General features: G+C 45.1%; 3 protein-coding genes across 3 annotated transcripts in view; all 3 read right to left on the bottom strand.

Moving 5' to 3' along the window:
* LOC103750237 overlaps positions 1-2,411 on the bottom strand; it is a 14,091-nt gene extending 11,680 nt beyond the window's left edge. The window contains 1 exon segment of the mRNA XM_017803190.1: positions 2,315-2,411. Within this exon segment, the coding sequence (XP_017658679.1) occupies positions 2,315-2,411 (97 nt within the window).
* Positions 2,412-3,952: 1,541 nt separating this feature from the next.
* Positions 3,953-5,084, bottom strand: Gpx1 (glutathione peroxidase 1). Its single transcript, XM_008853188.3, has 2 exons — positions 4,725-5,084; positions 3,953-4,506 (listed from the first exon to the last, which is right to left on the bottom strand). The coding sequence occupies exons 1-2, from the start codon at positions 4,968-4,970 to the stop codon at positions 4,147-4,149; spliced, it is 606 nt and encodes a 201-aa protein (XP_008851410.2). The 5' UTR covers positions 4,971-5,084; the 3' UTR covers positions 3,953-4,146.
* A 1,197-nt stretch (positions 5,085-6,281) lies between these two features.
* Positions 6,282-12,676, bottom strand: part of Rhoa (ras homolog family member A) — a 41,470-nt gene continuing 35,075 nt past the window's right edge. Inside the window, exons 5-6 of the mRNA XM_008853186.3 lie at positions 8,256-8,386; positions 6,282-7,554 (exon numbers count right to left, since the gene is read on the bottom strand). Of these exons, the coding sequence (XP_008851408.1) occupies positions 7,381-7,554; positions 8,256-8,386 (305 nt within the window). The 3' untranslated portion in view covers positions 6,282-7,380. The remainder of the gene's footprint in view (positions 7,555-8,255; positions 8,387-12,676) is intronic.

Here is a 12,676-nt window from a genome sequence, read left to right as displayed (position 1 = left end):
GGCCATGAAACTTACTTATCGGCAAGCCAGATGTCTCGGCCATAAAACTTACTTATCGGCGAGTTGGAATTCTTGACCGGTACGCGACCTGCCTGAGAGACTTCATGGCTCCTGACTTTTATTTTTTTTTCACTATCCTGTAGCCTAACCTGAGAATGGCTCAGCCTACTGCACTGGTGCTTTATGGGTTAGGATACAGTTGAAGTGGGTGGCTTCTCCTTCAGTCTGAATGGAACATCACAGGAAGACCCAAGGGCACCAGACTGTCTAGTTCAGTAGCTTTGTTCCACCTTTCACCCTCCCTCTACCCTGTCAGCACTGGAGTTAGACAGCAGCACCTGTGTACTGGGGATCTGAACTCAGGTCTTCATGCGTGTATGGCAAGCCATCTCCCCAGTTCCTGGAACATACATTCTTCTAAACAGCCAGAAGAAGGTATTATAATACCTGCTTGCTTAGGTATTATACTTTTAAATCCTAGTATAGGATCTGGTACTTCTGGATACTTGGCTGTCTGGCTTTCTATTTAGCTGTCCCCTGAGACTGTTTTTATTTTGTTTTTTGAGACAGGGTCTCCCTATAGTTTTGGCTGGCCTTAAACTCACAGAGATTCTTCTCTGTCTCTGAGTGCTGGGATTAAAGGCCTGTGCCACCACACCCAATTTATGTTGCCATCTTTGTCTATAATATAGTCAAGCTTGGTGGTACATGCCTTTAATCTCAGGCAGATCTCTGTGAGTTCCAGGCCAGTCAACGTTATAAAGTGAGACCCTGTCTCAAAAAAAAAAAAAATTGGCTAAGGGCTTTGCTCAATCCAGAGTACTACAATACTATGGCTACTACTATAAGCGCTACTGTTTTTTGTTTTTTTTTAAATTTTTTTATTTATTATTATTTTTTATGTGTATGAGTGTTATGACTGCATGTAAGCAAGTGCACCCATGTCGTGCAATGCCCTCAGAAGACAGAAGAGGCTGTCAGATCCCCTGGAACTGGAGTTACTGACAGTTAGCTGCCATGTGGGTGCTGGGATTTGAACCTGGGTCTTCTGAAAGAACAGTCAGTGTTCTTAACTGCTGAGCCACTTTCCAGCCCCAACGCGCTACTGTTTTATATAAGGCCTAAGGGCATAAGAATATTCCAAGCCTGTCCACCCAGTATAAGCTGGTTTCTCAACTTCAGGGTATTAAAACAAATTTTTGTTGTTTTATGTGTCTGAGTGTTATATATGCATGTATGTAAGTGCACCTGCATCATGCAGTGCCACACACTGATTTGAACTTGGGTCTTCCGTGAGAGCAGCCAGTGCTCTTAACTGCTGAGCCATCTCTCCAGTCCCAGGGTATGTATGTGTATGTATATATATTTTTAATTTTTTTATGTGTATGAGTGTATCATTTGCATGCAAGTATACCCATGTCATGCAGTGCTCACAGAAGCCAGAAGAGGGTTCTGATCCCCTGGAATTGGAATTATGGATGGTTGTTAGCCACCATGTAGGTGCTAGGAATCCAATCCAGGTCCACTTGAAAAAGCAGTCAATACTCTTATTCGTGAGTCATCTCCAGTCTTACCTCAGGGTATATATACATATTTTTAAAATATTTTTTATTTTTATATATATGAGTGTATTGCCTACATGCATATAAGTGCACCCGTGCCATGCATTGCTCATGGGAGTTTCAGACAGTTGTTAACTGCCGTGTAGGTGTTGGGAATTGAACCCAGGTCCTCTGCAAGAGCGGTCAGTGTTCTTAACTGCTGAGCCATCTCTCCAGCCCCCTCAGGGTATATTTTTAATCTTTGTTTTGTTTGGTTTTTTGAGGCATGATCTTATCTCTAGCCCAGGTTGGCCTGAAACTCACTATGTAGCCCAGGCTGGCCTAAACTCATAAGACTCCTGCCTTAGCCTCATAAGTGCTGGGTCCTTCTAGATTTTTATTTATTTGCAACAGCATTGTATAGCTCAGGCTGGCTAAAAACTGTCTTACATACATGCAGGCAAAACATTCATACACATTAAATAAATATTTTTAAAAAAAGAAGAAACATGCTGGGCATAGTGGCTCACACCTTTAATCTCAGCACTTGGGAGACAGAGGCAGATGGATCTCCAGTTTGAGTTCAGCTTGGTCTACATAGGAAGTTCCAGGCCAGCTGGGGTTACATAGTAAGTCCCTGTCTCAAAAATGAAAACAAAAACTACCACTCACAGGAAGGTAGAGAATATATAGCTCAGTGGCAGAGCACTTGCCCAGCATTCACTGGTCCCTGGGTTAGATTCCTAGCACCACATACATACTAAAAGACTCACAGGAATTCTGATAACACAGGTAGAAGGGGACCCATGTGGGAGCATACAGTTCTATTTGCATCATCTCAAAGGGGACTCTAGAACTGAAGCTAGGCATGGTGGCACACGTCCAGAATCCTAGCTCTTGGAAAGCTGAGGCAGAGAGGTGAATCAGGAATTTGAGGATAGCCTCTGCTACATAGTGAGACCTGGTCTCAAAAAGAAACAAAAATATCCTAGCCCTCAGGAGGCAGAGGCAGGCAGATCTCTGTGAGTTCAAGGCCATCCTGTTCTACATAACAAGTTCCAGCTGGGACTTCAGGGAGACCTTGTCTCAAAAAGAAACAAAAATAAGATGGGCAGTGGGGCATAGTGGCCCACACCTGTAGAAGGATCAAGACTTGCAGGCTAGCCAGGCTGTAATCTCAGCACTCTGGAAACTGAGCCAGAATCGCTGGGCGTTGGAGGTCACCTTGAGCTACACAGCAAACTTTTTGTCTCAAAACAGAAAGGCCTGGGGAGGTGGCTTAGTTTTAAGACTCTTTACCTAACGTGAATGAGACCCTAGGTTGACTCTTTCCTAAACACACACATAACACATACACAAAATAAAAAAGGCAGTTCAGCCGGGCGTGGTGGTGCACACCTTTAATCCCAACACTCAGGAGACAGAGGCAGGCAGAAAAAAGAAGTTCAAGGTCGCCTGAAACCCTGTGTCAAAAAACATACATAAACTGAGGGAAAGAGTTCTGATGAATTGGGGAGAAAGGAAGGGAGCCAGAGCAGGTGGTGAGGGCTCTTAGTAACCTGGGCAGGAAACTGTTTAGGACCAGGGGAATTGTTTTTGAGTTGGTTCAGTCCTTAAAGCCATCAGTTGGGCACATGATCTTGGGCCCACATCATGGATTGATTGATACTACCAATGCCTCTGGCCTTGTGTTCCTAAGCAAAAGCTGAACCTAGGTGCTGCTGAGTCCCCTGGCCACAGCATTAAGAAATGGCTCCAGGTGCATCTTGAGATAATTGACAGCAACAGAACAGAGGAAGGGATGGGACCTAAGCTGCAGCAGCTGGCCTCGAAGATGTGCCCTATCCTAGGCCTGAATGTGCAAATGCTAGGCACTACATCTTCAGAAAGAGTTAAACTGTAAACACTTCTATCACTGTTTCGCTTTGTTTTTCTTGCTCTGTAGCTCAGTCCTCTCAAGGACTCCAAAGTGCCCTGCCCACCCCTTTTCACTCTGAATTCACAGACAGCCTGCATAACTTAAAAACACTGGGTAGTAATATAGAAAGACATAGCTAAGTGATGAGAAATTGTAACATCATACAAGTCTTCTGTAACTGCAAAACACACTTATGTGGGTCTAACACGGGAAAGAGCTCTAGTGTCTCAGTTCTGAGTTGGGCACATGGTCATTTCCGCCTCCAGCAAAGTCTCAGAAAGAGGAAGTTGGGGTGAGGTAGTCAGCACTTGCCCAAGTTTTTCTCTTTTGGGAGGACTCTTATAACAAGGCCCCACGACCTCCTTTAAGCTGACTAAAGCAACGACAAGAACCAGTGGATTGATTCCACATGATGCAGTCAAGAGCACAAGTTTTAGAGTTGGGAATTAGGTTCCTACCCCTATGACAATGAAGTTGATATAGACACAGGATGCACAGTTCTGTGACACTCAGCACTTTATTAGTGGTGAAAAAAGGCTTCTCAGGGATGGACTGGACCAGTGCCCATCTGAGGGGGTTTTCCTGGAAATCAGGTGTTCCTCCATGCAAGTTTAGTGGAAACACCATCATGGACGAAACCCCCCAGAGTGCAACCAGCCACTGCCAAGCCCGGATAAAAGAAGCGCCTTAGGGACTGCTGGGCTGCTGAGCCAGCAGGGCTTCTATGTCAGGCTCGATGTCGATGGTCCGAAAGCGGCGGCTGTACCTACGCACCGGAATACCGTCAGGCCCAACAAGGAACTTCTCAAAGTTCCAGGCAATGTCGTTGCGGCACACTGGAGACCAAATGATGGATTTAGGGTCGTTCATGAGCGCAGTGGGGTCGTCACTGGGCACTGGCAAGGCCTCCCGTAGGAAGGCAAAGAGCGGGTGAGCCTTCGCACCATTCACCTCGCACTTCTCGAACAGTGTGAAATTGGGCTCGAACCCGCCACCAGGTCGGATATACTTGAGCGAATTCAGAATCTCTTCGTTCTTGGCATTCTCCTATGGGAGACAAAGGCATTTTCGCCCTAGGACTGCGGAAAACGGGGGCCTGCTAACCACAAACCAGTTTCCTGATGAGTCACCAGGATGTTGCCCTCCTTGCAAAACCCCAGGGCGGGTCTGAATTCCAGCTGCGGCCAGCAGCGGAGGGAAGCGAGTGGGCGGCCCGCCCCCCACCCCCAAGCTCGCCCACCTCCACCCCGTTGCACCCAGCACACCTGGTGTCCAAACTGGTTGCACGGGAAACCGAGCACCACCAGGCCGCGGGGCCCGAGGCGCCTCTGCAGGTCGTTCATTTCGGTGTAATCCCGGGTGGTGGTGCCTCAGAGCGACGCCACATTCTCAATGAGTAGCACCTTGCCCCGGAAGGAGCCCAGGCTCACCGGCTCCCCGCCGACCAGCGGGTGCGCGGAGAAGGCGTACACGGTGGCCCGTCCCGCCGTGGAGAGCCGAGCAGCACACATGGCGGAGCAGGGGTGGACTGGAGGCAAAAGCCAGACCAAAGCGCCGCAGCTCGAAAAGCGCTGCCTTTTAGCTAGGCAGTGGAGGGGTCACGTGGAGCCTTTTTTCCGGCCTCTCGGCTCCCTCCCGGCACAAGGGTCCCGCCTCATCCGGCCTGCACCCTCCCCGATAGGAGATGAGCGGGTGCGGCGGGGCACGTCTGGTCCGGCCCAGGCAACCCAGCGCAGGGTGAGAGGACGCCCTGGTTCCTGCCAAGGAATCTGGGGACAACAGCAGATGCGGCTGGCGCACAGCCCTAATTACAGCGTCACATGACCCTCAAAGTACTTGCAAGTTTATTACCAGGACAGGGTTAAAATCTTTTAAAATTACATTTATTGTGTACATGTATTCACTAGCCAACTTTGGGGAGTCGATTCTCCTTCCACCATAAGGGACCAGGGGATTGAACTCAGTCATCGGGCTTGGTCGTTACCCACTGAACCATCTCTCCAGCCGACCAAATATGTGGTGTTCTTACCTGAAGTGGAAGTGCCACTTCCAGCGCTTGTCAAGGGTGAGTTCTCTTGGCTTTGTGTTTTCAGTACAGGGAAATTGGAGTCGGCAGTGATGGAGGCTCCAAGGCAGCCTTTTCAGGGATCTGCACTCCGGGGCTGCCAGATCACCAAACCAGAAAGCCTCTGATCTTTTTTTTTTTCCCTTGGTCTTTGTGAGACAGGGTTTCCCTGTAGCCCCAGCTGGCCTGGAACTCGCTTTGTAGACCAGGGATTTTCCTATTTTTATTTTATGCATTATGAGTATTGCCTGCACCATGTGCAATGTGTAATGCCCAGTGTGCACACTGTGTACACCATGTGTGCAGTGCCTGTGGTGGTCAGAAGAGGTGGCGGATCCCCTGGAACTGGAACCACAGACCCTTACCAAACCCTGGTCTTCTGCAAGAGCATCCAGTACTCTTAACTGCTAAGCCATCTCTCCAGCCTCCTGATCTTTTATTCTTAGACCGTGCTCCACTTTTCTGAAGTATGGCCCACCACCCATCTTACCAGGGAGCAGAAAATTCAACCCTCAGTGTTTCATCTCACTAGACTGCATTCCCATCCAACTGCTTTTCTGGATTTGAAAGTGGCATAGGACAATAATCATTTCCTTGTTCTTGGGAGGAGCCAAGTTAGCCTAGATGACTGTGGTGGAGACAGAAGCTGGTAGACTGCACCATGAAAGAACCTCTCTAGAGTGAGGTAGGCCAGGAGGGCGGAGTCCTTCCATTTTCCTACCCTTAGCCCTTTGAAAGCAAAACACACACCAGGATACAGGAAGTTTAGAAAACTGCCTTTATTCTATTAGTTGGAAAAATTAACTGGTACAGAAAAAGTTTAGTCAGCTGGACAGAAGAGAAAACCCCCAGTGCCACCCCCAGGAACTGGTGGCTCCTCTGGGAGGTAATTTGATACAGTGTGAAGGAAGGAGCACTAAGACTTAGAGCCAGACCCCGCAGTCCAGCTGAGAAAGGCTATTTACCACCTTCAAGTTTCTAATTTGCCTCAGGCGTAAAACCAAATTCCTATTTACTTAGCCCAGCTCTGGAAAGGGGTTACGAGGATATGTAGGGCTTAACAGGGGAAGATATGGCCGTATTTTATCAGAGAAACTGACAAAACAGGAATTTTAAAAATGAATTTTCCATCTGACTTTATTTCCAAATACACTTTTTCTTTAAAAAAAAAAACAAAAAAAACAAAAAAAAAACCAATACACTTTTTGTGGGAATGACAAATATCAGTATTAGGAAATCCAATTATACAAAAAATACTACATCTAGTCTGGGGTAGATATATTTATTTTTGGTAACATACATTAAGTGGCACTAATTACACAGTAACTATAAGGTAACTAACATGAAACCACAGAACTGTAACTCTGCCACAGCTGCCTGGACTTAGGCCTTTCTGGCTGAGCATGTTTTCAAAAACTGGATGACCATCCCAGAGCTCTGCCAATTAAATTTATTAAGGAGTAAAGCTCTGAAGTAATGACTCAGAGTTCCTTGCAGCTGACAGATGAGCGGCAGGACATGTTAGTTATAAAGTAGTTACAGCCTAATTCACAAAAGTTACCAACTGTTTCTCTTTCTAGAAAGAAGCAAGAAGAAATTCTTTGAATTAGCGCCTGGTGTGTCAGGTGGAGTGCAGAGAGGGCTGTTAGAGCAGTGTCAGAAGGACCCTGGCAGGTCAGACAGGTTGGACATCATTAATAATCATGGTTGGCTTCTAAATACTGGTAGCAAGATGACTTCTGATTTGTAATCTTAGGTAAATTAGAGATAAATGAAAAAGGCCAGTAATCATACACTAAGATTAATAAACAGCACTTCAAAATTAACCGCATGAGGGCTGTGCTTGCAGCAAGGTTTCACAAGACAAGGCACCCAGATTTTTTCTTCCCACGTCTGGCTTGCAGAGCAGCTCTCGTGGCCATTTCAAAAACCTCCCTCACTCCATCTTTGGTCTTTGCTGAACACTCCATGTACCCAAAAGCGCCAATCCTGTTCGCCATATCTCTGCCTTCTTCAGGTTTTACCGGCTCCTAGTAAAGAGAAAAATAGTGCTTTCAGCTAAATCTCACTTACGTAAGGCATGCAGTATTTAAATTCATCTAAAAGACTTTTATCCTCTTTGAGACAGGTTCTCACTATGTTGCTTACCTAAGCTGGCCTCAAGTGATTCTCCCCTCAAGTGATTCTCCCACCTAAACCTCCTAAATAGCTAGGACTACAAGTATTGCTGGCTGAAAAGACCAAACTTCCTGTACAAGAGGGATGAATAGTCAAGAATGGCAACAGTACAGGTCCATGCCATTCCTCCTCACTGGAAAAACCCTATTAGACCACCTCGCATCTCAGAAGCCAAGATCTATTTATTACAAAAGCATTCAGATTTTCTGTCTGCACTTGCTGCCTTTAGGATTTCTTGATCCTCAAAATTAATCCACAAATTAATCTTCAATGGCCACTGGAGGGGGAAATCAGGTGTCTGATAAAACTTCTGCATCTGACGTACTGACTACTGCTAGGGTGGTTCTGTCTCAGGTTGGGATTGCTCAGAAACACAGTCTAAAATTTAGACATTCTACCTTGGCATGCTACAGAGAGCCTTAGGATTCCCTGTTTAGGTCCCAGTAAATTAAGTCCAGGTGGACAGAGAAGGACTTCATCTGGGCTGTGTTTCTGCTGGGTGACAACTTTAAGAATACTATAGGAAAACAACACTCTCCTTCCCATGCCACACCTGCTTCATCTTGGCTAACTCCCGTCTTGTGTGTTCATCATTCCGAAGATCCTTCTTGTTCCCAACCAGGATGATGGGCACGTTGGGACAAAAATGCTTGACTTCTGGAGTCCATTTTTCAGGGATGTTTTCTAAATGGGAAAAAATGCACCAAGTCTGAGGATACATTGTAAATACATCTTGAAGAACCTCTAGAACCCTAGTTGAATTGCAGAGACATTTCCTTTTCCTGTTGCTTCAAAACCATTTTGGAAGCTGGTGAGATGACTCAGCAGAGAAAGGCACCTTTCACCAAATCTGATAACCTGAATCTGAACACTGGGATCCATGGGTTAGAAGGAAAGAACCAATACCTACAGGTTTTCCTTGACCTTGCCTATGTGCACGCACACACAGACAATAAATAAAAAAGCATGTTGGACCATGTAATGAAATTCTTTACTTTAAAACTAGATAAAAAGGCAAAAATCTAACTTGCATTCTATAAACGCCAAATGGTACCAGCTTCTCTTAGTCCCATAAAGAGTGCTGCTGAGCTTCTCAGGTGGCACCAAGTAAGGTTGCTCTGGGTCTTGTGCCACAAAGAAAGGATCACCACAGGCCATGCTTGTCACTGTTGGCAGATGACAGGAAAGCACCCCACATAATCTCCATCCTATGGTTTACTGGTATTACAAATGGCTCAAGAATTACTTCAGAAATAACCAAGAAATAACCAGTTGTAGTTTCATGCCAACACTACCATACTAACTTAGTGTATAATGTCACATCCTGATGGATAAGGGGCCCACGTTTAACTTCTCATGCTGCCTTATCTCTCAGTGGCAGAAAAAAATTGAGACAAGGTTTTGAAACTTTTGATTCTAGGGGACAAAAGGATCCCAAAGAGGATCCCAAAGAAGTATAGTGACCTGATCTTGAAAGTAATAAAGACAAAAGGCTCCACTTGACATTTTATGTGGGTGCTGGGGATTCAAACTCCAATCCTCATGCTTGAACAGCAAGGACTTTATTGACTGAAACTTCAGTACTCCTATGGATGCTTTTGAGGTAAGTAGCTTTGGCAAAGTTAAAATACAGGAGGAAAAGCGAAAATATTTAATACTTTTTTTTTTTTTTTCCTTGGTCTTTTTGAGACCGGGTCTCCCTGTAGCCCTAGCTGGCCTGGAACTCACTATGTAGACCAGGCTGGCCTTGAACTCACAGAGATCCACCTGCCTCTGCCTGCCAAGTGCTGGACTACAGGCGTGCACAACCACACCCGGCTTATAGTTACTACTTTTTACATAAAATTGCTGGTACTCATCGGCAGAGCATGTTCTTGGCACCTGCAAAGCCCTGAATTAAATTCCTAGCATTGCCCCCCGCCCCCAAAGAAAAGTCCTCTGGTCACTACATTGCTAATGGGGGTTCAACCAGGGACCTAATGTACATTAGACAAGTCCACTACCACAGACCTTCCACCCCATGATCCTGGCTTTTTAAATTCACTTTAACCTTTAAACTTTCACAGTATAATCAGCCAGGTTCCATGATAGGGGCTAATTCCCAACATTTCTTATGTAAAGTAAAATTTCAGATATTGCTTTAACAGGCTTAGCTGTTTAAAAGGTTATTCCTGAGCTGGGCATGGTGGCGCACGCCTTTAATCCCAACATTCGGGAGGCAGAGGCAGAGGCAGAGGCAGGCGGATCTCTGTGAGTTTGAGGCCAGCCTGGTCTACATAGTGAGTTCCAGGACAGCTGGGGCTACAGGAAGACCCTGTCTCAAAAAGACCCCGCCCCCCCCCCCCAAAAAAAAAGAAAGAAAAAAAGAAAGGATCTTGCCAGGCGCGGTGGCGTGCCTTTAGTCCCAACATTCAGGAGGCAGAGGCAGGCAGATCCTCTGTGAGTTCAAGGCCAACCTGGTCTACAGAGTGAGTTCCAGGCCAGCTGGAGCTACAGGGAGACCCTGTCTCAAAAAAAGACCAAAACAAACAAACAAACAAACAAAAAAAAAACAAAGAAAGGATCTAACCATGTCATTCTGGCTAGCCTGGAACTCATTATGTACACCAGGTTGCCTCAAACTTGCTAATCTTCCTATCTCTGTCTCCCAAGTGCTGAGATTACAGGCATGACCACCCTTGCCCAGCTAACCTTTTTTTTTCCTTGAAGCTGGATTTCAGATTTTCCAGGATGATGTCTAACTAGCTACATAGCTGAGAATCATCTTGAACTTCTCTCATCCTCCTGGCTCTATATCTTGAGTGCAATTTGGTCTACATAGTGAGTTCAAGGCCAGCCACTAATTTATAGTAAGACCCTGACTCAACTCCCTCCAAAATAACCTGAGTAAACCACTGGCACAAAGAGTGCCTACTTTCTCTTAGTCCTAAAAAGTATCACACAGGATCAACCTCTGTTCATCTCCTTGGTGTTTAGTTAGCTTTTAATTATTTTATTTCATGTATATGTGTGTGTTATACGCATTCATGTTAAGTGTATCATACGATGCCCACAGAGACCAGGAGAGGGTCTCAGATCCTCTGGAACTAGAATCACAGAAGGTTGTTAGCTGCCACTAAGTAGACTCAGTGAGTTTAAAAACGACACAAGAGGGGCTGGAGAGATGGCTCAGCGGTTAAGAGCACTCTTGCAGAGGACCAAGTTTGATTCCCAGCACCCACATACATGGCAGCTACGAACCATCCTTAACTCCAGTTCCAGGGGGAACCCAAAGCCCTCTTCTGACCTCTGAGGCACAGCACGACATGGACGAACTCACATACATGCAGACAATACACTCATACACATAAAATAAAAATAATAAACTATTAAAAAAAAAACAGCACAAAAAGCTAAGAGGGAAAGTATAAGTGGGGCAGAGGAAGAATTAAAAGGGAGGGAATGGGAAGTGGATATAATCAGAACACATATGCATGCATGAAATTTTGTAAATGTATAAACAGAATAAATAACAGTACTGAAGAGGTAGGAGTGATTGCCAGTAATTCCAGCACTTGACAAATAGAAGTAGGAGGATCAGGACTTCAAGGTCATCCTCAATTATGCGACCAGTCTCAAAACAACCATCACAGTCAAAACAGAACAAGAACAAAAGTACTGAAAATAAAATTACTCCTGTAATCTTAGTAGGATCACCACAAATTTGAGCTCAACCTGATCTACATAAGGTCCAGGAGGCCATCTAGGACTGTGAAGTAAGACCTCACCTCAGAAAGACCAAAAACAAAATAGTGCACACTTGCAATCTCATTAATTGGGAGGCTGAGGAAGGAGACTGCCATGAGTTTAAGGCCAAGCTGGGCTACACAGAAAGCAGCAGAGAAACAGCTTCATAAAGAGATACTGTCTTAAAAAACAATAATGTGCCAGGTGAGGTTGCGCACGCCTTTAATCCAAGCACTTGGGGAGGCAGAGGCAGGCAAATCTTTGTGAGTTCGAGGCAAGCCTGGTCTACATAGTGAGTTCCAGGACAGCTGGGGCTACAAGGAGACCCTGTCTCAAAAAGACAAAAAAATAAATAAAACAAACATCAATGAAGCTGGGCATGGGAGATCACACCTTTAATCCCAGCACTCAGGAAGCAAAGTCAAGTGGATCTCTGAGTTTGAAGCCAACCTAGTCTACTTAGCAAGTTCCAGGATAGCTGAGACTACAACCTGATCCCCTCCCTTGGAAAAAAAACTAAAGAGAAATAGTAAATTTCCAGTCTAGATGTTAAAAGACAACAGGATAAGGGCTGGAAAGATGGCTCAGCAGTCAAGAGCATTGGCTATTCTTGTAGAGGACCCAAGTTTGGTTCCTAACACCCAAACAAAGGTTAACACCCATCCTTAATTCTAGTTCCAGGGAATCCAACAGGTACCAGACATACACAGAGTGCACTTACATACATGCAGGCAAAACACTTATACACATAAAAACTTTTTTTTAAAAAAGATAGCATTGTATCTGGAACCCAGTTACTATACAAATTAGACATATTAAAAAAAATTTCCTTACATTTAGTGTGTGTGTTGTCAGATGACAATTTACAGGAGTTGGTTCTCTGCTTCCACCATGGGTTTTCGAAAAGCACAGCTGTGCCACCTCACCAGCCCAAGTTAAATATATTTAAAACATAGTAAGGCTAGTAGGAACAGTAGAGACTTACCTAGCATGTGTGAGGCCCTGAGATTCAATCTCTAGCACCATGAAGAAAAGCCAATTCTTTTAATTACATTTTAATTAATTATGTATATGTATATGGGTGTGCATGTGGAACAGCAGGCATGTGGAAGTCAGAGAACAATGTTTAGGAGTTGGTTCTTTCTTTCTACCATATGGATCCTGGGGATTGAATTAAGGCTACCAGGCTTGGTAGCAAATACCTTTGCCTGCTAATCTATCTCTCACTAGTCTCCACAGTGAAAATAA

The sequence above is a fragment of the Nannospalax galili genome, unplaced genomic scaffold (genome assembly GCF_000622305.1).
Source record: "Nannospalax galili isolate Female #2095 unplaced genomic scaffold, S.galili_v1.0 scaffold786, whole genome shotgun sequence".
NCBI classification, from domain to species: Eukaryota; Metazoa; Chordata; class Mammalia; order Rodentia; family Spalacidae; genus Nannospalax; species Nannospalax galili.
Note: the sequence above shows the minus strand (reverse complement) of the source record. Positions and strands in the feature narration are given on the sequence as shown.